This window comes from Phaenicophaeus curvirostris, chromosome 21, assembly GCF_032191515.1.
Source record: "Phaenicophaeus curvirostris isolate KB17595 chromosome 21, BPBGC_Pcur_1.0, whole genome shotgun sequence".
Lineage (NCBI taxonomy): Eukaryota > Metazoa > Chordata > Aves > Cuculiformes > Cuculidae > Phaenicophaeus > Phaenicophaeus curvirostris.
The window spans coordinates 860267-885321 of record NC_091412.1 but is presented as its reverse complement, the minus strand read 5'-3'; the positions used below and the strand labels follow the sequence as shown (position 1 = coordinate 885321).

The 25055-nt window shown below is 50.5% G+C and overlaps 1 protein-coding gene across 11 annotated transcripts in view; it reads right to left on the bottom strand.

Moving 5' to 3' along the window:
- Positions 1 to 25055, bottom strand: part of TSPOAP1 (TSPO associated protein 1) — a 64193-nt gene that overhangs the window by 4686 nt on the left and 34452 nt on the right. For 4 of the 11 annotated variants that reach the window (XM_069873907.1, XM_069873908.1, XM_069873909.1 and 1 more), the window contains 14 exons: positions 23371 to 24186; positions 22715 to 22866; positions 20498 to 21091; positions 18162 to 18464; positions 17712 to 17891; positions 12288 to 13418; positions 11570 to 11693; positions 11270 to 11421; positions 10920 to 11088; positions 8605 to 8676; positions 8202 to 8237; positions 7395 to 7498; positions 5517 to 5588; positions 4272 to 4400 (listed from right to left, as the gene is read on the bottom strand). In XM_069873907.1, coding sequence (XP_069730008.1) covers positions 4272 to 4400; positions 5517 to 5588; positions 7395 to 7498; positions 8202 to 8237; positions 8605 to 8676; positions 10920 to 11088; positions 11270 to 11421; positions 11570 to 11693; positions 12288 to 13418; positions 17712 to 17891; positions 18162 to 18464; positions 20498 to 21091; positions 22715 to 22866; positions 23371 to 24186 — 4034 coding nt within the window. Of the gene's footprint in view, positions 1 to 410; positions 467 to 4271; positions 4441 to 5516; positions 5589 to 7394; positions 7499 to 8201; positions 8241 to 8604; positions 8677 to 10919; positions 11089 to 11269; positions 11422 to 11569; positions 11694 to 12287; positions 13419 to 17711; positions 17892 to 18161; positions 18465 to 20497; positions 21092 to 22714; positions 22867 to 23370; positions 24187 to 25055 lie in introns of those variants that run through there. The other 7 variants (XM_069873912.1, XM_069873915.1, XM_069873916.1 and 4 more) reach the window with 7 other exon arrangements.

The following is a 25055-nucleotide window of genomic DNA, read 5'->3' as shown; positions in this document are numbered from 1 at the left end:
GCAGTGGTGGCTGCCCCATCCATGGAAGTGGTGAAGGCCAGGCTGGATGGGGCTTGAAGCAATCAGATCCAGTGGGAGATGTCCCTGCCCATGGCAGGGGGTGGAAATAAATGGGCTTTAAGGTCCCTTCCAACCCAAACCATTCCATGATTCTATGCTCAGGGTCCCCAAACCCACCGAATATTTGTTCCAAACCATTGCACTTGATGCGCTGAACAGAGCACCGCTTGTCTTTAACACAGAACTCATTGGGCAGGGAAAGCTCTGCCACCAGAGGTTTCAAAGCTGGACTTGCCAGCAGAGCCCCAGACCAGACTGTCCAATTCCAGAGAAGAGAAGTAAACTGAAGGCGCAAGGGCCCTTCAGTGCGCCAGGCTGTGGGAGACGGATGAGATCTCACACAAACTTACATGGTTGCTCTCTCTATCATTCATAGCTATCACTGGACTCTTCTCTTCCTCATTCTCTGAAGAAAAGAACCATCACGGGTGCATGATACAGGCAGAAATAAATACAGGAAATCAATTAGAATCGAACACTTGCTGAAGGCGCTTTACAATCAGTGACAGAAACTGAATATTATGATGCACAAATACTCATTCGACACCCGCAGCATTAAAGCAACTGCTCTAAGCTGATGAGCATGAGCGTTTCAGGGCCCCACCTTGTGACTGTAGCTTCTTGGATGCTTCTCTTTGTGCTTTGCTTTTTATTGCTCAGTCTATTCCCCGACTGCTGTCAGTTTGGAAGTTAAATTGCTTTAGCTTTTGCAGTTGCCAGCATTTGAAGGTTTACTCAGAAAAAAATCAAAATGATCCACCTCCCCCAGTTCAATTTGGAAATAAATTGTCCTTATTCTGAGGCCTCTGGCACTGCAGCACGGAGAGGGGAAGAGTGAGGGACAGGGTGAAAATGTCAGATCCAAGAAGTTACCAGCAATGTAAAATTCCCTCATGATTCTGATGGAGAAGCTTCTGCTCAGATTGGAACCTGCTTTAACACCAAGGCAATGCCATGGTACCATGGTGAGCACTCACGCTCCTCGATGCGTTAGGTCTCACGCTGGGACCAGTAAGTTTGACACAAGCCTGTTTTGTCATTCTGTCCCTCAGAAGATTTAACCAGTATTTGTCCAGAGGCTGCCACACACCTTCTGCTCTTGGTGATGGTTTGCACACCCCCTGCTCCCTCAAACCCACACAGCAGCAGCAGCAGAGGGGTTCTTGTCTGTGCTCCATCCGCCAGCCACGCACTTGAACAAGATCCTAAACTCCATGAAGCAAATCCATCTGAAGTTTGGAAAGCCCCAGGTGAGGCTGTGTCACTGTGAGAGTTCGTCCCAGCTCAGGGATGGCTCTTAGAATGTGTTACAGAAGGTTTCCCCTCTGCCTCAGCCATCAAATGCCCTCTGCCCAGAGGCTGGGGTGCTGTGACGGCTGTGACAGAGCCAAATACTCAGCGGGGTCAGGTTCTGTCTCCTCTCAGCAATCACTGAACGCACTTAAACGTAGCTAACTCATTACAAGTCTGGTTATGAGGGTAAACGTATGGGTTTTAAAATGGGGCAAACATGCCCTTCCTGTTTGGAAGCGGGTTAGGTTGGGATTGCAAAGCACAAGCAGGAGGCAGGAGAGGGCTAAGCCCGGACCATCCAGGACAGGTATCCCAGGAAGGCAGCAGGATGGGAGGCAGTCTGGTACTACACAGAAGCAGCCAAAGTCCTGCCTGGACAGCTAAGGTGGATTCCCACTGAAATCAAATTGTTTAATCACAATCATCTGAATATTCCAAGTCTCCAGGTTACAAACAAACAGCAGCAGCTCATGGATCAGCCAAGTGCCAAACCTCCCAAATCCATCCTGACCTAAGGAAACAGCTTCCTGCTCTGCAGACAGAATCACAGAATCACAGAATAACCAGGCTGGAAGAGACCCACCGGATCACCGAGTCCAACCGTTCCTACCAAACACTAAACCATATCCCTCAGCACCTCGTCCACCCGTGCCTTAAACACCTCCAGGGAAGGTGACTCAACCACCTCCCTGGGCAGCCTGTTCCAGTGCCCAATGACCCTTTCTGTAAAGAATTTTTTCCTAACGTCTAGCCTAAACCTCCCCTGTCGGAGCTTGAGGCCATTCCCTCTTGTCCTGTCCCCTGTCACTTGGGAGAAGAGGCCAGCACCCTCCAACTGCCAAGGCAAGGGAAGCTCTGTTGGATCTCTGGCAGCGAGATGGAGACAAACAGAATGGTCGGAAGGGCAGGTGAGCCTGAAACATGGCTATTTTATATGGATTTTTATCACATTTCAAAGGCAGTTTTTAAAAAAATAAGGTTGTCATAAACCATAGAAAGAAAAGCTGACAGCCTTGAGCACACAGAGATATTTGGGCCCAAGTGCTGTGCCCAGTCACCCACTGCTGAACCCAACGCCAGTGAGAGGGGAGGGAGTGGCAGCCACAGGGCAGCAAGCAGGAGCAGCTCGTGCTGGTAACCAGATCTTGTGACCCCGTGAAGGCCGGGACAAAGCCTGGGACAGGGGAGGGCAAACTGTCACAGCTTCCTCACCAGTAAAACAGAAGCAAGGAAGCACACAGGAATGCTTGAAGTTAAGGGAGGTTTGCTCTGTGCTACCACGTCCATCAGCCAAGTTGGTCTCTCTCACCCACCTTTAACAAAACATCATTAGGCCTAACTCTTCGTGTGTCCCAGTGGCAGATAAGCTCTTCAAGCCCTGAAGGTGACCTGAATTCCACCCAGGCTGGGGCTGGAATAGTGACCCTGGCATCTGAAACAGGCCCTTGCTGCTGGTTGCTGCCTGAGAGAAGGGTTAGATCTGTACAAAGCCACACTTCAAACGCCACCTGGTTTACTTCTACTTTTTACAGGGCTCTTTTGGCATCTGCTATTCCAACACATGGGGAATTTGGAAGAGTAAATCATTTTGAGAGGGAAAGTCAAGAAGGAAACCCACTCGGACTGCTTGTTTCCTGCCAGGAAAGTCAGGCCTGTGTAACCTCGGGGTTCTTAAACCCTGGTTATTAACCTATGATCCCCCAGCACGGACCAGCACTCATGTGCTGGGAGGAAAGGGACCGAGTGTCTCACACAGGTAAGCACAAGCGACACAAGTAACTTCTGAGTTTAGAAGATGACCCAACAAGCCACCCACAAACCTCTTTGCTGAGCCAGGCCTGCCGCCCACTCTTCCTAAGAGGGCATTGAGGCAGACACTGCACCAACAAGGCTTGAAACACCTGGAAGCAAGAGATGGGGCTGCAGGTGAAGCCTAGGGGAGATCAGGCAGCGGTTAAGATAGAGATGGGAAGTGAGTACAGAGAAAGGAGGAGCTGAGCATGGAAAACAGGACAAGGGATGCTGCAGGGAGCAGGAAAGCGAGGGTGGAGCCAGCAGAGAGAGTTCAACAGAGGAGGATCCAGGGCCATGTGCTTCCTTAAGGACTGGCGCAAAGGCAGTCTGGGACTGCTCTCACACACTTCTACTGGTCTTCCACCACTTGACAGTGCCAGTAATGTTCCAGCATGAACTGAAGGTTGAGTACACATGAGCTGGGACCAAGCTGTATCCCTCACTGCCTCATATTCTCTAGAACACGCTTCTGACCTCACCCACTGTGCACTGACTGAATCTGGCAGATGACCCAAACCTCCCTGACCCAAACCATGTGTTTCAAGACTATCAGCAACACAGGCAAGGGGATGGCTTTTGAATTCCCTGTGCCTGTGGGCTGCTCTCAAGATTTGGGATCCATCCCGTAGATCTGTTTGTGAAACTCCCTGGTGTGTTTGAATTTGTCTGAAAGCCCCGTGAACTGGATTAAGCTGTATCCAACTCAGGATGGGTAGAAGAATTGGTGTTTGGGTGTTACTAACTCCCCAACTCTCTGGCATGGATATGACCATATCTGAGGTATTTCACGTGGCTGGGGAGCCGGCTGAGCTGCTGTGCTTGCAGCAGCATTTCATCACTGACCCATCTGTGGATGTAAAGAATTTGCTGGCGAGACCTGGGATGCTCTTGGCTCAACTGACCATAATGAGACTGAGGCCCCAGCGGATGCTGTTGCTCTGAGTCTCTTTTTGCACTACAGGAAAGCCTTCAAGAAGAACTCCTAGCACTCCCCTCTAAACTTCTGAGCATCTCCCGTGGCATGAACTGAGCTGCATGCAATAATTCAAATTATTCTCTTGCTGCACAATACCCAAACTCCAGCCACATCACAGTCTGGACCATGCAGAGTCACACAATCTTACCTGGCTCTCAGCACTTAACGGAAAAGCTTCTTTATCTTTTGAATTAAGTTCCTCAACCGTGCCTCCATCTGATGTGACAGCTTCCAAGAAGTTAGACGGGACAAGCCCTCTCTGCTGGTTCAGCTCTCCCTGCAAGATCAACATTCATTCCTCACATCAGGTTTCCTGGCTGATGGAGAAATAACAAAGAGAGGACGAGTCCTGTGCAGAGACGTCTCGGCTACTGAAGGAGAGAAGCCCAGGAACACACCTGTGTTGGAAGGATCCAGCCAATTTAATGACTCACATTCTTGCTTTGTTGTGGAACAATTCAGAATGCAAAAGCAAAGAGGAAAGTAAGAAAAGCCAGCAGCAAACCATGACAAATGGATTCCAGCTACATGGTCACTCAAAACATTTCCACTGCTATCCCAGAAGCAACGGGAATGTGACCGTACCACAGGCTTGCTAAAGGCATTTGATTTGCTTTGGTATTTATTTATTATTTTAAAGAATGAGGTCCTACTGGTCCAACATTCTGCAGGCATTTTGTCTGTGCTCACCAAGGTCCAGAGCTGTAAGCCAGGGTTGGCTGTATCCCTAAAAACCTGTGTCTGGTTCAACAGCAGGGGGTGGGTGAGACAAACCCAACCCCAGCAATGCTGTTTGGCCAACACTATAAGAGAAGTCAAACAAAAACTTCCCAGAGCTGCCCTCCGGACTTTGCTGAAGCTGCATCTCCCCTTGATGTGTGAAGGCACGCTGCTTTCTGGGCAGAAGGTGGGTGATTCAAGGAACAAGGATCATGTCTAGCACGCAGCTTGACAGCTGACACAGTCCCCAGGTACGCACAGTAAATTAAACAGATACCGATGCTTGTTGACGTCTGGCTGGCTGGAGGCCATCACACATTTTAATTCTTCCGTTACCATTTTAGCCTCCTGCCCTGGATGAGGGATGCTTGGTGACAAATCAGCTCATAGCAGATGCTGATTCAGCTGATGTATGTACAGAAAAATGTATCCCAGGTGTTGGGAAACCTGGAATCGAGTTATGTCAAGAAATAAACTCAGAACCTCTTGGATATTTGTTTTACAGGAGGAGCATGGGCTGCCAGGAACAATCTGCCCCGCAATGAGCAGATATGGGTTTACTTTTTTTCCCAGAAGTAGAATATTTTGTTCCCTGATTTCCACTCTCCTGCCACAAGATCGGATCCAAGGACTTCCGATGTAGCCACAGCACCTTCCCAAGCCCTGTACTTACATAATAGAATCCATCGTCATCCATGGACCCAAACACAGTGATAATGTCCCCTGCACTGAAAGTCAGTTCAGCCTGTGAAGAGCAAGAGAACAGTGGTCACGGGAAAGACGCTGTCTGGAATTTCTCAACACAAACACAACATCATCCTGGGCTTCCTGCACAATCTCACCGTGAGGGAGGCAGCCCACTGTGATAGGACTTCCAGGATCAGCACATAGAAGAGCAACTGAAGTGGGTGACTAAGGAACTCAGCACTAAAGCAGCATTTCATTAAACCAATTGGCTTCTTAAACCAATTTAAATGAAGCTTCCAAACAGTGCCTACCAACAGCCCTGGAAAGGTGCGTTGGGAACAGGCTAAACCAGCACCAGAAGTACCTCTTTGCTGAAATGTAAGACCTAAATCCAGTTCACTTGGAAGAACCTGTTCTGTATGCAGTGGTCAGGGATGAGTCGCTAGCGGGAATACACACAAATGGGAGGATCTGACCTCAAACCAGAGCATTTGTACGAAACAGGGGGATATGGAAAAGCTGGGGAGGAGCTCTTGATCAGGGAGTGCAGGGACAGGAGGGGAGGGAATGGCTTTAAATTGGAGAAAAGAAGATTAGACATTAGGGAGAAATGTTTTGCTGTGAGGGTGGGGAGGCCTTGGCCCAGGCTGCCCAGAGCAGTGGTGGCTGCCCCATCCCTGGGGGTGTTGAAGGCCAGGTTGGATGGGGCTTGGAGCAACCTGAATGGCACAGCTGCTCCTCCTGTGTCCTGGTGCAAGTTCAAAAACAGGACTTGAAGCCTTCTAGATTTCCTGGGAGTGTGAACAGAGAGCACCTCGACCAATGCAACTGAACTGCACCAACTTGTTTCAACAATTTGAGCTCCGTCCACAGGTGAGGTTCTGGGAAGGCCGAATCACTGCAAAAAATACAGCGACCTTCCTGCTGACAAGAGCTCAGAGTATTCTTTGGGCAGATGCATGAACACCCGTAGGGATGCTGATTGATACAGGCTCTCATTAGATCTCTCCCAAGACAATTCACCATCCCTGACACCCTCGCTCCTCAGAAGCAGACTCTCTTGTTCGTGAGACACTTGATTTGGGCAGGAAGCACTGAACTGTGCCCATCTTGGCAATACGCTCCTTTCTGGATGCATTGAAAGAATCTGACTCCAAACTCTGTGTTTATATTTGCTAAGAGTAAACTAAAACTGATATGGAGAAAGAGACAAAAGAGTATGTTTGCATTCAGAAGGCTTTTTGCAGAAAGCCTGGAGGAGACTGAGGGAAGACCTCATCATGCACTGCAGCTTCCTCACACAGGGAAGAAAAGGAACAGGTGCTGAGTTCTCTCTGGGGACCAAGGAGAGGAGCCAAGGGAATGTGCCAGGGAAGGGTTAGGTTGGACATGAGGAAAAGGCTCTTCCCCCAGAGGGTGCTGGAGCCCTGGAACAGCTCCCAGGGAAACAGTCACGGCACCAAGGCTGACAATATTCCAGAAGCTTTTGGCCAAGGCCCTCAGCCCCACGGTGTGAATGTTGGGGTGTCCTGTGCAGGGACAGGAGGTGAACTCGATCCTAACAAGTCCCTTCCAACTCAGGGAATTGTATGATTCTAGTTTCATTGAGACAATTACTGAAAATCATCAGTGGTAATTTGCTTCTTATTCTTCACACTTGAACCCTGAACACTGTTAGCAGAGAATGCATGAGAGAACAGACCAGCAAACTCTACATTTCATGACTTCAGCCAACCCTCTATAGCTGTTTTACTCCCAAGCTAAAATCATCTTGGTTTCAACCAAAGCACTAAATGTCTTTGGAGGGAGGGTGAGAGAGGAATAAGAGGAATAGGAACAAGAGGAGTGAGCAGCTGGTTGTTACCTCTACATCTGCATTGGGAGAGCTCTCCTTAGGGTTATAGTCGAAGACAGCCACCATACTTCGAGAAGTTAGCAGTTCAGCTTCAAAGTCCTGATGCTTCTGTCCTGCAGGCCAAAAATTAAACAAAATAACCTGAGGTGCAAGTTCCAAGATAAAATTCTTGCTCCTTCCGTGCAATGCTCTGCTACTGAGCTACTAAATTTATCCTCTGAGTGCCAGGGGAACAACAAGAGCCGGGACAGCACGGACCAGTAGCCCAAGAGCAGCAGGCAGGGCTCAGCAGCCTGGGCACATGCAGTGTTTTTACACCATCTGCCTGTTCAGCCCCAGTACACACAGACCTGCTCCAAGCCTGCAAAAGCAAAGTCTGCTGTTTCAGAAATAACACTGTCCAGTCCTTCATCTCTAGGACTTCAATCCTGTTTCAGGTGAGCACTGGGGGGGCCAGCAAGGGGTTGGCAGGCTCGGCCTAGAGACACCAAGAGATGACTGTGCACCCAGGCAGAGTGAGCACCCCTCAAGGGACCTTGGATTTTAAAGACTGCAGCATCAGATGGGTAAGAGATTCCCAGCTCCTTGAAAACACAACCATGCATGCCCTCCACCTTCAAACACCCTGTTTAGTCAAAGGCCAACACACCCACTACTAAATAAAAGAGCTCAAACTTTTCTTTCCTGAGTGACCACGTCCTTACTCTGAAGGGCACCACAGGGTCCTGCGTTGGCCCTCGATTACAAAACGTGTTTGTATTACAACTGTGCAAATATACCATCCCTCTTCTCACAGTAAGGAAGAGCAATTCTCACCTGGATGAGCCTTGTACTTCTCCTGTTTATCCAGCCCTGCTGGGGGAAATAAAACCTCTCATTAGTGGGTGTTCATCCTTCCGCAGTGACCACCACACACAAGTGACAAAACAAGAACAAAGACCAAGGCTGCAAACAACAGAAGCAAACCCTTCATGCTACTCAGTCTACATTAGGAACCATGACTCAAGGACGTAGCGGAAGCAGAGATCAAGTTCCACAACTATATAAGACATCACTGCTGTTCAAAACTTAACACCAGCACAGGGATGGCCTCTCTGTCCACTTCCCAGAAGTTGTATAGAGACAAACATCTGAGGGTCCTGTAATCAAGTGGTAAGAATTCAATGCAATCTGAAATCCTATAGCAAAACTCAAAAAGGAAGCAGTGGAGGACACAGACCTTTCTTGGAGCGTCTGGGTTTTGGAGGTGGGACACTTTGGCGGCGTGGAGGTGGAGAAAATGTGCCATTTCCTTAATAAAAAGCCAAAAAAAGCAAATAAATAGACAAGAGAAACAAACAGTGAATGGAAAGTGAAAAGCATTTTGAAGAGTGAACAAGCAACACAGCAGAACGACAGGCTTCCCCTGGGAAGCAGACACCAGGATTTCTGCAGGCAAAGCCCAGATCTCCATTTCTTGTATGTGGGCTTAGATGAGGCACGAGCTACATCCCAAATCCACACAGAAACCCACGCTGGATTTACGCCCATCAGCCATTCCACAGAACACACCAGACAGACCTCAACACTTCCATAGAATCATGGAATGGTTTGAGTTGGGAGGGACATTAAAGCCCATCCAGTTCCAAGCCCCTGCCCTGGGCAGGGACACCTCCCACTGGATCAGGGGCTCCAAGCCCCATCCAACCTGGCCTTGAACCCCTCCAGGGACGGGGCAGCCACCACTGCTCTGGGCAACCTGGGCCAGGGCCTCCCTACCCTCACAGCAAAATATTTCTGCCCAATGTCTAATCTATCTTCCCTTCTCCAATTTAAACCTATTCCCCCTCATCCTATCACTCCATGCCCCTTTAAAAAGCTGTCCCCAGCTTTCCCGGAGCCCTTTTCAGTACTGGAGTTGCTCTAAGGTCTCCCCAGAGCCTTCTCTTCTCCAGCCTGAACAACCTCAACTCGCTCAGCCTGTCCTCATAGCAGAGGTGCTCCAGCCCTCGGATCATCTCCATGGTCTCCTGCGGACCCCTTCCAACAGTTTCATATCCTTCTTATGGTGTGGATTCCAGAACTGAATGTAGAGCTCCAGGTAGGGTCTCACAGAGCGGAGCAGAGCAGCAGAATCCCCTCCCTCCCTGCTGTTCCCTCTGCTTTGGATGCAGCCCAGGACATGGCTGGTTTCTGGGCTACAAGCACATGTTGCCGGCTCATGTCGAGCTTCTCCTTCCCAGCATGCCAAGTCCTTCTCCTCAGGGCTGCTCTCAATCACATCGTTCCCCGTTCTGTATTGAAACTGTGGATTGCCCGGACCCAGGTGTAGGACCTTGCACTTGGCTTTGTTGAACCCCACGAGGTTCATGCAGACCCACTTCTCCAGCTTGTCCAGATGTATTTTATCTTTCAGAAGCAACATCATAAAGATGAAATAAAACCTGGTACCTCTAACACCTGACAAATGCCAGGTGAGGTGCAACCCACCATTCCTTCAGGAGGGCAGGGACCTTGGTAAGTTTCTAGCTAAAGCTTCTGCACTGAGCAGGTCCCTGCTAGACAATTCCCCAGAAAAGCCTGCCTCTCCAAGCACCCCTCAGCCCCAGGCTCGTGCTGTTTTACTGCGCTGAACTGGTGGGCAGTAGTGGGTAGCCAAAACAAGAATCAAAACAAGAATGTCCTCTTGTTTTAAGAAGAGGAGCAGGTCAAACAATTGCCACTGGTAGCAAAGGGTACACAGGAAGGGGCAGGATGAGAGACGTGAGTGATAAGGAACACAAATACATTGACAGGAGCCTTGGGGCAGCTCAAAGCCTAACTCAGCCTGAGGTGGGATGGTTGCACATCCCAGGAAAGGCTCCTCTCCTCTCTTGGAGCACACGAGTGAGAAGAAACAGGGAAGTCCCTGCAGTGCATAAAGCACTGAACACAGAACCACAGAATCACTATGTTGGAAAAGACCCTCAGGATCATCAAGTCCAACCATGCGTTTCAGGGAGTGAGCGAGGAGGAGCCCAAGAACCAGGTCTGCTCCTTGTAGCCTCCTGACTGCCTACCTTGTCTCACAGCCTTCCTTCCCTTCCCTGTAAGTCTTTTCCCATCTTCACCCCTATGCGTGCAATTATAGACTTGCAAAACAAAGGAGAGAACACAGAAATGAAAACTCTAACTCGCACCCTTCAGCTGCTCTTCAAATATTTTTGTTTGCCCTCCTCTAGTTGAGGATCATCCTCCCTCGTGCTCTGTGCTGCATCCATGGACAGGACACCCCAAGGAGGTCCAGCAGCTTCAAACACAGCCCTGGGCAGCGCTGTGCTGTGGTAGAGTCAGGTATAAACCAAAAACTCAGAGCATCTGCCTCCCTCACTTATTGAGACCTCCCTGCTTGCTCCTGCAACAGCCGCTAACAGGCTTGCAGATCCCAGGGACCAGCCCTGGAGGCCGCTGCGCAGCGCTGCACTGGCCACGGAGCTTGACACAGCTGAGCTTTCCCCATTTCAGCAAAGAAATGTGCTGGCAACAGGGCAGTATGCCGGAAAGGAGATACAGTACCTAGGCTCTCCGCGGGTGTGTCAGCAGGAAGGAATCCTTGCTTTAGGAGCTGCTTCTTCATTTCATTATTCTCCACCTGGACTTCAGATACCATGTTACAGGGAATGTACCCCTCCCTTCCTGCACATTCGCCTCGGTAAAAGCCATCAGCATCCTTATCTCCACACACCTGCGAAGGAGAAGACAGGCCAGAGGCTGTTCATGCTACAGGGACCAAGATGTACAGAGAAAGGCAGGCTAAGGAAACGCCCAAGAGGAAGAAGGCTCTGACTCCCAAGCTTTTATGCTGTCCCTAGAACATCAGACAGATTCATACAGAATAGGGGACACTCACTAAGGTGTGCTCTTACTTTCAGTATCTGCCCCTCCTTAAATGGGAGCTCCTCTTCTGCTGCGTCGGGGTTAGGAGACATGGAAACAGGATCATAATCGAACAGAGCCACAAATATTCTAATGTCATCGTCTTTAGCAGAGGTTTCTGAAGCCACGCTTCTTGGAGGACCTGTGTGAAATGGGGACACACCAGGGATGATGTCAGGTCTCTTGCTGTGCCACAGCTCTGCATGGCTCACACACCTCCTACCAGCCTCGGCCCTGCTGTTTCCAACAGCCTCCCTCCCTCTTGCTGCCCAACTCGCTCAGCTGCTCACCTGGACTAGAGAGCAAAGGTTTCTGCACGTGACGACTCCTTACGCTCCTGTTCCCTCTTCGGCTGGGAGCCGGCCAGGCCGTGCCAGGCAGCTCCTGGGCCCTAGGATCTTTGTTACTGGACGCCTGCAACAGGAACCACCAGAGAGTTAGTAGCAGCCTCTCCCTTTCAACGCATGGGAACAGTGCTCAGCCCAATCGCACTCCACAAAGAGCAGCGCATCCAAATGCAACATTCCTCTTCAGGGACCCTGCGGAGCTGAAAACACCAAGGGAGTGGGAAAACAGACCTAAGAACAGGCAGGCGCCCTGCCATGCACCAGAGAGTGTGAAGGTGCAGGAAAGGGCATTGCGAGGGGAGGTAATGACATCATGGCCATCATCTACATGGAGCTTTCACAAATCAGTTTATCTCACCAGGGACTTTCATTTGGGACCCACAAACTCCTGTCATGGGGAGGAAGACCCAGTGCGAAAAGGAATACTGCATCGGTGACAATCAGTCAGTGAGCAGGGAAAGCAGAAGCAGCTACGACAAGAAAAGGCACGGAGCAGCACAGGACTACAGAACCTCTCAGATATTCTTCCAGACAATCCTAGAGGAGGGTCCTTTCTCTGGACAACACTGAACAAAGCAAGATACAGGCAGGGCAGGGAAGCAGAGGGAAGCTAATGCCACTGCAAGCTGCTTCAAAGCCAGAATAGGAAAAGTCACCCAACCCTTTTGTGCAAGGAGGTGCTACGTATCCCCTTCAAAGGATGTTCGAGCCTCCTTCTCCAGCCAGGTGACTTACAGTCCAGCTCCCAGCCCTGCTCCTCAGAACTGCTTTCACATCTCAGTTCTTCCTTCTCTGGGCAGAAGAATCGCAGGCGCTGGCTTGGAGACTCAGCCCACTCCATGCCCTGCTCTTCCACCATCTCTAGTTTGGTCAGATCCCTTCTGCCATCCATGCGGACGAGCTCAGACGGACCGGAGCAATCGCTCCAGTCCCCCTGCCAGCTCTGGGACCTTTCTGGCCACAGCCTGCTCTCAGGAGGGGACGCACAAGTTGAATCCTGATCATCTTCAGAGTCATATTCGATGTCGATTTCCAGGCTCCTGGGGCTGGAGCAGCGCGTTGCCATCCCAGGAGGTTCTGCAAACCCTGAAACCACTGCTTTCCTGTGGCTTTTTCGTACAGCGCCTTGCCTGGCATGACTGTACAGGTCAAACCCTTCCTTCCCACCAGTGCTGCTCACAACGTTCAACTCCTCCCTGAGGCTTGGAGCTCTGTATAACCCGCCTCCCATGGGGCTGCAGTTGCCCAGCAGACGACTGCAATGCTCTGTTAAATCGTTCTGTTTCTTCCTACCCATCTCAGGCCGACTCCGGCTCTTCTCTCGATAATTAGTTCCCTTCTTTTTGCTCCGAGGGGTACTTGCCCCAGTCCCAGGCTTCAGATCGTTCTCCTGGTAGCCCCAGTTCCAGTTTGCCTTCTTCTGACTCCAGGCCAGTGGGACAGAGGCAGGATTCGCATGGTCAGCATCCCCTCTGCTCTCCTTACCATCACACTCCTCCCGCAGAGTCTGAGCGGACAGATCTGTGGAGGCATTGCTCCCATCTGCCTTTAGGAATGGCTCCTTGATGTTGAGTAGCTTCTCTGTCCTTCCCGAATGGTAAGGAACTGTTTCCAAGGAGTCTTGAGGGTCTGCCTTTTCCTCCATACCACACTCATCTTCATCTTCATCCTCATCCTCATCCTCAGTCACTTCAGGAATACTAAACAATTTCTTGCTGTGGTTCTTCTGAAGCGGGAGTTCCAGTATCCTCTCCAGAATCTCCTCATCGCTGTCAGTATCACAAAGATCCATCTGTACCCAGCCCCCGAGAAAAGTCACAGCCAGGATAAGCAAAGGAAAAAAGAGAGGAAATAAACATTAAAAAGAGAGGCAAAGGCACAGCTGATTCCCTCCCAGCACAGCAGGATGGAGCGGCGACTGTGGGCTGCAGCGAAGCAAGCGGAGGAAGCAAGAGAGAGCAATGGGGCTTCTGGCAAAAGACAATCAGATGAACTTGCAATGCAGCAGAAAGTGAGAAAGGCCAATGCATGGAAAAGCTCCCTCCCAGCCTCTGTCTCTATGCACACAACCACCTGCAGCACCTTCCATCCTACCCATCTGAGCTCTCACAGCTTCAGCATCCCCAGCCTGGGATGATGGGGAAGCAGCATCCCAGTTCCTCCAGGGCTGTTAAGGTACGTTGGAGCTGATCGGGTTCCTCCCTCCGTGGGGATGAGTCCCAGCTCCCACAAGGACCCAGAGTCCTCCCTTACCTCTCTGGCCTAATGCTGGAACAGAAGAAAGTGACTCTGTGCAGTGAGAAAACCCCTGGAAATGTTGCTGCTGTGGGAGGACCTTCCCCAGGCCCTTCCGATCATCTGCCAAGGTCCAGCTCTAGAGTTTACTGTCTGCAAATCCAGGGCAACAGCAGTGCCACAAACACATCCAAACCCTGCTGTCTCCCAGGGGTCACACAGACTTGTGCTTCCCTTGCAGCTCACCTAAAACTTGGGGGAAAACACTGATGGCTTTAAAAAATCTATCTCAGACCAACTGCATGATTTTTGTTTTGTCTCTTCCAACATTTATACTCAACTAAACAGATCGGATCCTAGGTGCACGGCGTCGTACAGGCTGGAAGATACTTCTGGAGGTGTTCTGTCCAACCTCCCTGACTATTTAAGTCGTGATATGTTCTGAAAGCATTCACATCTAGTCTACACAGTATATGTAGCCATTGGTATTTTAGGCTGCAGGCAGGAGACCTGTCGAGAGAGAATTAAAAACTCAAACACAGTGGGGGGATAAATAGGTGTTTCTAAGCTGCCTATTGATCATTCCTACCTCCATAACTTTTTCCAAGCAAAAGTCGGCCTTGAATCTTATTTAGTGCAGGTTGAAGGAGCCTCCAGTTCAACCTCCAACACTGACGCCTTTGCTGAGCTGAGGCTTGGAACTACTAAAGGGCGGAGATCCCACACCTCTCTTGGACCCACTCCATGGCTGCTCCATCCTCCTGGGAAAGATGTTTGTACTCCTCTCCAACACGAACCTCTCATGCAGCAGCTCATGACTGCTGCCTCTTTTTATATCACCTGCCAAGAACAAGGTGATTTTTCTGCTCTCTCACCTTTTTAACCAACCTTTAAGCCATTTTAGGCAGCTCCTCGACCTCCTGCCAGCCTCCTGTTTGTGAAACCAAACAAGCTCAGCTTCCTCCAAATGCCTTTACAGGACATGTGCTCTAGGGCTTGTAAGCACCAAATGAGTAATACACGGAATTTATAAATGCAACCATAAAACACGTCCAGTAAGACTAATTGTAGCTGTTTATGAAGTTGTGGCTCTATCTTTTGAATTTCAATACAATAAATGGTTTCAGAAATTAAACAGCTTAGTTGAGGTTAATCTTATCTGCCAAATCCTGATGGAGACGGCTGAGGAGTCTTGAGATAACCCAAAGTGTTCCCAAATGCACAGAATCCTAGAATCACCGAATGCTATGGGTTAGAAGGGACCTTTACAGTCACACAGTCCAACCCCGCTGCAGAAGCAGGGACATCTTTAACCACACCAGGTTGCTCAGAGCCCCATCCAACCTGACCTTGAGTGTTTCCAGGAATGGGGCCTCCAACATGAGCCTGGGCAACATGAGCCAGGTCCTCCCTACCCTCATCATAAAAAAATTCTTCTTTATATCCAGTCCAAATCTCCCCTCCCTTAGTTTAAAACCATTACTCCTTGTCCTGCCACAGCAGGTGCTGCTAAAAACTCTGTCTCCAGCTTTCCTGGGGCCCCTTTCAGCACTGGAAGCTGCTCTAAGGTCACCCCACAGCTGAACAACCCCAATTCAATCAGCCTGGCTTCATATGGGAGGTGCTCCAGCCCTCAGATCATCTCCATGGGATCCTCTAGACTCACTGGAACAGCTCCATGTCCTTCCTGTGCTGAGGACTCCAGAGCTGGTTGCAGGACTCCAGGTGAGGTCCCGCTCCTCGTCCTGCACAGGCCTGGTGCGCTTCAGTCACCATTGCCCTTCGCTCTGCACAGCAGTGGTGGGAGCTCAGTGCCCTAAAGCTTTCTGCCCCCAATGCCCTCTCCCCGTTCAGTAGTTTGCCATGCTCACATCCTCAACCTGTCACTGCCAGGATAGAAACCAGGGCCAGGTCAAGAGGCACGAGGCTGCTCAACTTGATAGGATCTGGGGGTGGGGGTTAGAATTTCTTCTTCAGGAAAATAAAACCCCAAACCCATTCATGCCAATAACACAGGAAAAAGAGAGAGTGAATGGCATTCCTGACTGTGCCCTCCTGCCACGGAAACTGCTGATAGAATTATAGAATCATTAAGGTTGGAAATGACCTCTAAGCTTGTCCAGTCCAACTGTCAGCTCAATCTCACCGTTGACATGTTGACACGCTAGAGCATGTCGTGAAGTGTCACAGCCACACACTTTCTTATCCCCCACTCTGTCAGTGAAGGAAGTTTTCCTGATATTCAATCTAAACCTCCACTGGCACAATATGAGGCCATTTCCTCTCATCCTATCACTTGTTACTTGGGAGAAGAGACCAGCACCCACCTCACCACAACCTCCTTTCCAGGAGCTGCAGAGAGCAATGAGGTCTCCCATCACAAATCTGAACAACCCCAGGTCCCTCAGCTGCTCCATTTTTTCCAGTGCAATCCCACAACTGGAAGCCCTTTCAAGAAGTACTTCCCAGGCAGCCCCGGCCTCTCCAGCTGCCAGGTTATCCTGGGGCTCATGAAACACTGCCTGTCCAACCTCCTCACCTGGGAAGCAGCAGCACTCCCTTCAGAGGGGCAAAAAGGAGTAGCAGCAAATGGACTCAAATGGAGTCAACCCCCTGCCTGCTGCCAGTTGTACGATGTTCCCCAGATACATCCATCTGTGCTAAAGGCAGGCTGGCAGCCACACAGGTCACTACTGATGAACTATACCCGCTCTTTGGTGACATGAGGAGATCAGGGTGCTCTTTTGTTTACAGGCACATCGCTCTTCATGAAAATCTCACCAGTTCCTCAATTATCCAACCCTAACCCTGTCCCTCACACACATCTATCCCAACTGCCACAATCTGAACATTTCCACACCACCTTCCAGTCACACGGTTTTAAGAACAGTACCTGCTGCGTTTGAACACACTAACTAGCTTTTACTGTTTGAACTTGTAACATGGGAGGATGATCACTCATCAGTCAACTCAATCGCGATGTTCTTTCATGTGACACCTGAGCTGCAAAGCCACAGCTCTGCTCCTACAAGCCATCCGTGCCTACGGAGAGAACCAAGGCTTCAGCAAAACAACCTGCACTGAGTTATTCCCATTCAGGAGTGCCTGCAGGACTTGAGGGGCCACACTACAGAATTACAGAATGGTTTGGGTTGGAAGGGACCTCAAAGCCCAGCCAGTTCCACCCCCTGCCATGGGCAGGGACACCTCCCACTGGATCAGGGGCTCCAAGCCCCATCCAACCTGGCCTTGAACCCCTCCAGGGATGGGGCAGCCACCACTGCTCTGGGCAACCTGGGCCAGGGACTCCCCACTCTCACAGAAAAACATTTCTCCCTAAGATCTCATCTCAATCTCCCCTTTTGCAGCTCAAAACTGTTCCCCTCATCCTATCCCTGCACTTCTTGATCAAGGGCCCCTACCCAGCTTTCCTGGAGCCCCTTTCAGCACTGGAAGGATTGATTCCCTGCCTGGTTTTCCTCACGAGGACTGGTACAGATCTATAGAAATGTGGACTTTACAGATCCCTTTGTACTCACTGTTTGTATATGTGTTAAGACATTGACTGACAGGAATGATTTTTATCCCTGGATTATGAAATTCACACTATTGTGCGTTTTTCCAGCTAATTAAACCCTGAGTACATTCATAACACAAACACCCTTCCCTCTCACAAGGAACTTGTATTTTCACTAGCTTAAGGCAACACTGGGAGTAAAAGCAGAGCAGGCAGGAGCTTAGACCAGTGCTGCTGAGGGCGCTAGGCTCAGATCAGCACCTGCTCCCTGGAGCGGATGGCATGGGATGGTGGCACTGGCACTCCCCCAGGCATTACCCTGCTACGAGTTACCTTCTCCCCGTTCTCCTGGGAACATGGCTCTCTCTGGTCCCATTTCTTCTCTTCCAGAGCTTCTGAAGACAGTTCATCTTCTTCCTCCTCTTCCAGAATATCGGACAGGTCGGAACTGCGGTTGTGCTCAGCGAAGAGGGTCAGCTGCCGTCTTCCCATTTCAGACAGCTTTTCTTCTTGCTATTGAAAAGCAAAACAGATTCCTCAGCTGTGGCAGCACTATTCCAGCAAAAGAGGAGCACTATGCCTTTCTCCAGGCCACAGAGAGCTAAAGTGGGGCAGGAAATCAACTGGGGAGCATCCACTGCAGCAACTGGTATATGTACACCCACCCACTCCACTGGCAGACAGGTTGTGTCGCCCACAGAACAGTGCTGGATGAAAATTAAGGGTGTCAGACACATCCACAGCCATCCATGGGCAGAGACATTCCACCACGGTTAAACAAACCTCTCTTTTCACTCTGGACAGCTCTTTCACCACCTCCTTGCCAGGGGACAACCTCAGGAACTCATGGCAGCCACTCCCACCTGCGCTTGCATCTCGGGAGGTGCCCTCTGTCCCCTCAGCCTGGCTGGGGGATGGCAGAGGCTCTGTGCTCAACTGCTTCTCTGTTGTCTCTTTCTCTCTCTCAGCACTGGGACCCTTTGGTGACTCTTCCATGGAGCAGGCATGGCAGGTCTCCACACGGAGCTTCAGATTCCTGTCAGATAGGCTTTCCAGCTCTGGCGCTTTGGTCACAGATTGTTCCATCTAGGAAACAAGCCAAAAAAGGCCATCAAAAACAATGAAACCTGGGGAAGTGACTGCGTGATGCTTGTGCACCCGAAAGGGCCCTTATCACCCCAAACTCTCCAGAGGAAACGCAACACGGTACTCCCTGCCATGGGCTGCAAGGAGACACCAGGTTGTTCCACCCCTGCAGCTCTGGCCACCACACATGTCTCTGTAAGCCACAGCAGAGCATGGACAACCAGTTTTAGAGCAGCAAGAAGAGTCCAAGCTATACAACGCTGTCAGTGCCCACTTTCATGTGCCAGAAGAACGTCTGAAACAGCAGCCTACATGACACCTGGAGCTGGAGGTGAGGACACTACCCCAGCACTGCTTGGAGCTGGTAAAGGCTGTGAAGAAAAGAGGGATCAGTGCAGAATGGACACACAGGGTGCAACTGCATGGACTCACCTAGGGGGGTTACAAAAATTCAAAATATTGGTCTGATTTTCAGTCTGGTTTTGAAAAGAATGTCTGAGAGATGAAGGAATAGAACCCTGGGAACAAGGTGGGTAAGGCGGCTGGGCCTTCACCCCTTTCTCTGCCCCTGACTCTAAATAAAGTAGCCTCCACTGTGTTCTGCAATGGAGTCCAACCTTCTCCTGATGTACCATTCCAGGCGCACTCTGAAAACACTGACAGGAGATTCAAACACTGCAGCACCTGCTTCTAAAGGTCCCCTGGGCCCCGGCAAAAACCAGACAGGTCTGGAGCTCAGGTTTAATCAATCATCCGGGATCCGTTTCTCTCTGTTGACAGCCAAGTGAAGACATGCATCCCCAGCACGATGGGCAGTTTGCATCCTGGGACACAGGAACTCTGGGTGTCCACACAGACCGGGCAGCACGAGGCTGGAGAGCAGCCCTGCACAAAGGGATCTGGGGTGCTGGGTGACAACAAGCTGACCATGAGCCAGCAGCACCCGGGCAGCCAAGAGGGAAACCGTGTCCCCGATATCAATGGTCAGAATGGAAAAAAAGATTCTTTTTCTAGATATAATCCACCAGGACCCACTTCCCACTTGTCACAGAGTGAGCACCTTACAGACCATTGGCTTGTTCTCTTGCAGGGCTCTCAGACCTTCTCACCAGTGTCCTAAAAAACTCCAGAAAGTGCTCATCCACCCTCCAGGACTCCAAATGCATGATGTCAGCTTTGCCTGCTCTTCTCCACTCACGCCTCCCTTGCCGAGCTGTTGGGCTGGAGCACCTCACAAGCCCACTAGACTGGAGAAGATCTCTCAGGTCAGAGCGCAAAGTGATGCCAGACTGGTGCTGACATCGTCATCCTTTTCACCTTCAACCTCTGAGGAATTCCTGCTTTCCTGACTCTATTCCTACAAGGATGACCAGAGGGCTGGAGCACCTCCCATAGGAGGCCAGGCTGAGAGAATTGGGGTTGTTCAGCCTGGAGATGAGAAGGCTCTGAGGAGAACTTCCAGTACCTGAAGGGGGTTACAAGAAAGCTGGGGAGGGACTTTTTACAAAGGCATGGAGTGATAGGGTGAGGGGGAATAGCTTTAAATTGTAGAGGGAAAGATTTAGACTAGACATAAGGAGGAATTTCTTCACAATGAGGGTGGGGAGACCCTGGCCCAGGTTGCCCAGAGCAGGGGTGGCTGCCCCATCCCTGGAGGGGTTCAAGGCCAGGTTGGATGGGGCTTGGAGCCCCTGATCCAGTGGGAGGTGTCCCTGCCCACAGCAAAGGGGGTGGAATTAGATGATCTTTAAGGTCCCTTCTAACTCAAACTATTCTGATTCTATGAATCTACGACTTTATGATTCTGTGATTCCTGATCTGTTTGCACCCATGCAATAAGCTAGGAGCTTCATCTGCTCTTCCAGGTACACAACAGCAGCCACAACTCCCTGGTCCACCAGGCACTGGATGAGGGCCCAAAGGTAACAGCGTGTCACACAACGACGCTCAATGCCATTCTGTTCCCTTTCCCCAAAAGGATCTGTTCTCCTTCCCAGCGCACGTGGCACCAGGCAGGAGATGTGAGCGCTTACCTGCATGGCCGCTGCCTCGCCCAGGCCTTTTGGTTCTGCTTCCCCTGCAGGGCTGGGCTCCACGCCATCCCCAGGGAGCGTTGTGCCACCAGCCGGTTGGGGAGGCACAACCAGGCTCTTCCTGGCTCCTGCAACGTCCGATCCGTGTGGGGAAGTGCCTGAACCCTGCACCAAGGAAGCACTGGGAGAGGAGAGGTGTGGTGGCAAAGAGGCTTTCTCTGGCAAAGGTGGCGCTGAGCCATCAGGGGCGGAGGAGGGATCAGTCAGTTTGGCATTCGAGTTATCAGATGGAAGTTGCTGTCGGAGCAGGGGTGCAGATGTTTGGCATGCGGGTGGGCTGCGGGCAGGCAGCGAGCCCCTGGCTTCTCTGAGGGGCAGTCTAGAGGGAAAAGTGGCGGTAACAGCAGAACCTGAAGGTGAAGAGTGGTGAGAGGCTCGGAGCAAGACTGAGGAAATCTGGGCTGGAACTGAGTCCACCGACTCCCCATACAGAGACATTGTTCTCACAGAAACCTCCCGGCACACCTGGAACATCTGAAGCTGGGACACGTCCACTAGGACACTGCCAGCTGTTGGAGAAGTAACTTCTATCGCCTGCAAGTGAAAAAAAACAGGGAACAATTACATATTGTGCACAGCTCAATTCCTAAACCTAAAGTTAATGACAGCAGGCATGCAGGACCCCCACCCTTCTGCACAACATCAAGGAAGAATGAACACTAAAGAGGAATTGTTACCAGAACCATTTGAGAAGATGGATAGTCCATAAAATAAACTTGTATTCCTGTCTGCTCCAGGTTTAACTCTCCTCGTTCCCTAGGCTTTCAAAGGCCATCCCTTTTTTCTTGGCCTCCGTTTCACCTACCTTCCCAAACTCCTCCTTTTTTTGACCTCTGTAGAGGAAAAACTCTTTCTATGATACAGTGAAGGTGTCCCTGCCCAGGACAGGGAGTTGGAACTAGACAAGCTTTAAGATTCCTTCCAACACGAATCACTCCATGACAAAGGAGCAATCAACCAGCAGAGCATCCCTCTGTCTGGCACTGTACTCCTTCAGTGCCTCACCTCTCTTACGCCACAACACCATGAGTGCGAAAGGCCACTGTGAACCCAGAAACCCCTGGAGGTTCTTCACCTGTGTTCTTACACCTCTCCCATTGCCTGTTCCTAATTTAAGAAAGGGCTGGAGAACTACGCCTCACTCCTCACAGTCCAGACACAAGCCCCACGTAGTGGCAAGGCTGTGCACGTCTTTCTGTCCATGCCCAGTGCACTCATCATCATGGAGATCACTGCTTCCCCAAGAATCAAGCCAGTGCCTTGGGTGAAGCCCAGGAGGCTGACATTAATTGTCCTCTTTCACTAGGGAAGGATCCTGTCACAGACACTCTCCCAGCTCAGTTGTACCAAGAAACTATTTTTTGTTGTGCATCAGCCAAAAGAGACAGTGCAAGCCCTGTCCCTTTCCAGGCCAAGGGCTGTCATTGCCTCCTCACAGCAGAGAATCATAGAATGTCCTGAGTTGGAAGGGACCCACAAGGATCATCGAGTCCAACTCCTTTCCCTGCACAGGACAACCCCAACATTCACACTGTGGGGCTGAGGGTGTTCCCCTTGTCCCATCCCTGCACTCCCTGATCAAGAGCTGCTCCACAGCAATTCTGGAGCCCTTTTCAGTACCGGAAGCTACTCTAAGGTCTCCCCACAGCCTTCTCTTCTCCCGGCTGAACAACCCCAACTCTCTCAGCCTGTCGTCATACGGGAGGTGCTCCAGCACTCAGATAATCTCCGTGGACTCCTCTGGACCAACTGCAACAGCTCCATGTCCTTCCTGTGCTGAGGACTCCAGAACTGGACGCAGGGCTCCAGGTGAGGATCAGCCATACATTACCAGCCTGCAGCTGAGCTAACAATATGTTAATTAGAAAAGTCCTCTCCAGGTAAAAAGAAACCCAAAAAGTCTCCTTGCTTTTGGACGGTGGCCTTGTCTTGCTTTATCTCCACCTCAGACAAATACAACGTGTCCTGCTCAGCCCTGGCCAGGTCTCAGGAGCATCTCAGTGGTGTTAATGTTCATCACCCGTTAGGGCTGAATGGTATGGTCATCATAAGCTGCTCTGCAGGCCTTGAGGCTCTTGCAGCCACTCTCTACCCCTGTCCCAGCCTCCAGCCACCTAACCACACAGCCGCCAGCCTCGCACAGCGCTGGCACGATACCTTCTGTCCATCTGCATATACAGCATAACCAGTGACCCGGACCCCATTGGAAGATCCTTCAGCATCGATGGTGACAGGTAACCAGCTGATCACAAGGATACCTGGTGAGGGACCAGCTTCTACCTGGACATCCAAAGGAGCATCAGGTGTGCCTACAAGAGACCAATGAGATTTTCCTCTTGTTTACTTCACTACAGGACAAAGCTAAACTAAAACCTGCTTAGAACCAAAGCGAGAACTCCCGCGCCAGACCTGCCCCTGCAGAGCCGTACTAGAATAGCCAGGCAGTCTTGGGAAATGGTAGACAGAGAAAATAAGGTGCTCTTGTTCTCTGAAAGCTTTAATGCACAAACAGGAGAACTTTGCAAAATTAGCTGAGGCCAAGATGCAGCAAGGTCATGGCAAACCAGATCCTCCATGCCCGGAGAGGCATGCTGCTTAAACCAGCAAAAGGGCATGTCATCCCACAGCAAATGAAAACAAAAGAGAGAATAAATTTGTAAAATAAAAGAAGAGAAACATTAAGACAGAACAAGACAGCACCTCAGGCTTGGGGACCTCAATAAACCTTGCTTCCCTTCGCACCAAGGCTTCACAGCCACGCACTGCTCCAAGCACTCCATGCTCTGTGGCAACGAGCATGGCTGCTCCAATACCTGCTAGCGGGGTAGTGAAGTGAATCACAGCTGAGTTCTGCTCCTGCCCCTCTGGGACCTCTTCCCAAGGTGTCTGCAAGGGCCGGGCCTCCAGCTTGGCAACGTACTGAGTGCTCGGCTGCAGATTGCGGAAGATGTACCAGTAGACCCCTGGTTTCGTTACATCACACTCCTCCCCATTGAGATACACCACATGGTTGTAGTTGCTGTTGCAGGGAAGCCACACGACCTCTGCTGACGTGGCAGTGACACTTCGGACTTTCAGCATAGTTGGTGCCACACAAAGATCTTGCCCCACAAAGAAAGTGCACCGCAGTTTATCAGAACTGCCTCGCTCTGTCACGCTCTGCACAGACACCCGGTAAGCCTTCGTCTTCAAGTCCAGCTTTTCAATCACTGCTTTAGTCTGCAAGCCGCTCTTCACATTTTGACGTAGCTCTTCATCCACGTAGATGTTGTAACTCTGAATGTCTGGGCTGCCAGCTGGCAAAAGGGGTGGTTCCCAGCCTACCACCACGCTTCTGGCCAGCTGCTTGATCAAAGTCAGTTTTCTTGGGTAAGGCACTGCTGTGTGACTAACAGGTTCCTCCTGGTCTCCTTCTGCTCTACTGGCCAACGGGCTGATGCTACTCTCTTCAATGGAGAAATCACTCTTATCCTCACTGCTGGTGTTTGCACTGACCAAACTTTTCTCCCGGTATGAACTATGGGTGAGATCATTCAGCTCCGAAGGCAGAAACGTCATGAGGTCATCATCTGAAACTCGCTCAACAAAATTGGAGGGTACCAGCCCTCGCCGGCCATCCATCAGCTCCCCTAAATGAAAAACAGGAAACCTGTTACCACTGCACCTACCGATCAGCCTTCCAGCCCGTACAGGAAGACCATGTGAGAGCATCTACACTAGGTCACAGCCACACTGCAGTCAGGAATGGCAAAACCACCTCCAGGAGGTTATTCCCAGCAAAGCTTCCTGCAGTTCCAAATGCTGCCCTGGCCACAGTGAGAAGACTCACTGCTCTGCATTCCAGAGCCAGCTCACTAAAAAGCTGTTTTGTGTAATTAGCTTAAGGGATTTTCCTTCTTCATTATCCTACTGTTCCTCATCACAGATCTCTCGCTAACTTAATGGTTTCTTTCTAGCCTTCCCAAACTACACAGATGGATGTTTTTATGTCTTCTCCCCGCCATACAGGTTTGGCGGTTGTAGTACTTCCTCAAGTTCATCTTTCCAGCTCTGCATCCAGCTCTGGCCTTCTTTTTAGATCCCTCCTTTGTTCTCCTAGCTTCTGGAATGACAACATCCCCAAAAGGCTCCCAGGGATGGCTGAAACCACAGCAAGAACCATAAAATCCCAGCCACACGAGCAGCACGTGGGGATTGCACTTGCTTTCCCCTTTCAGGCTCTACCTACAGCAAACCAACCGAAAGCAGGGAAAGCAGAAAACATTAGTAAAGAATAACCTTTTTATTCTTTAAACACTAGACACACAAACAAATAAATAAATAAATACATGAGAAGCTTGGAAATAGAAAGAAAGAGCAAGCCAGAACAGAGAGCAAGCAGTGCAACACAAGCATGCATTTGCCTCAGCTCTTGCAAAGCACCTCAATAAATCAGGACCCTTCACCCCATTCAGTAACCCCGCTCCACAAAGGGACTCCACGAGAGATTTACAGTTCT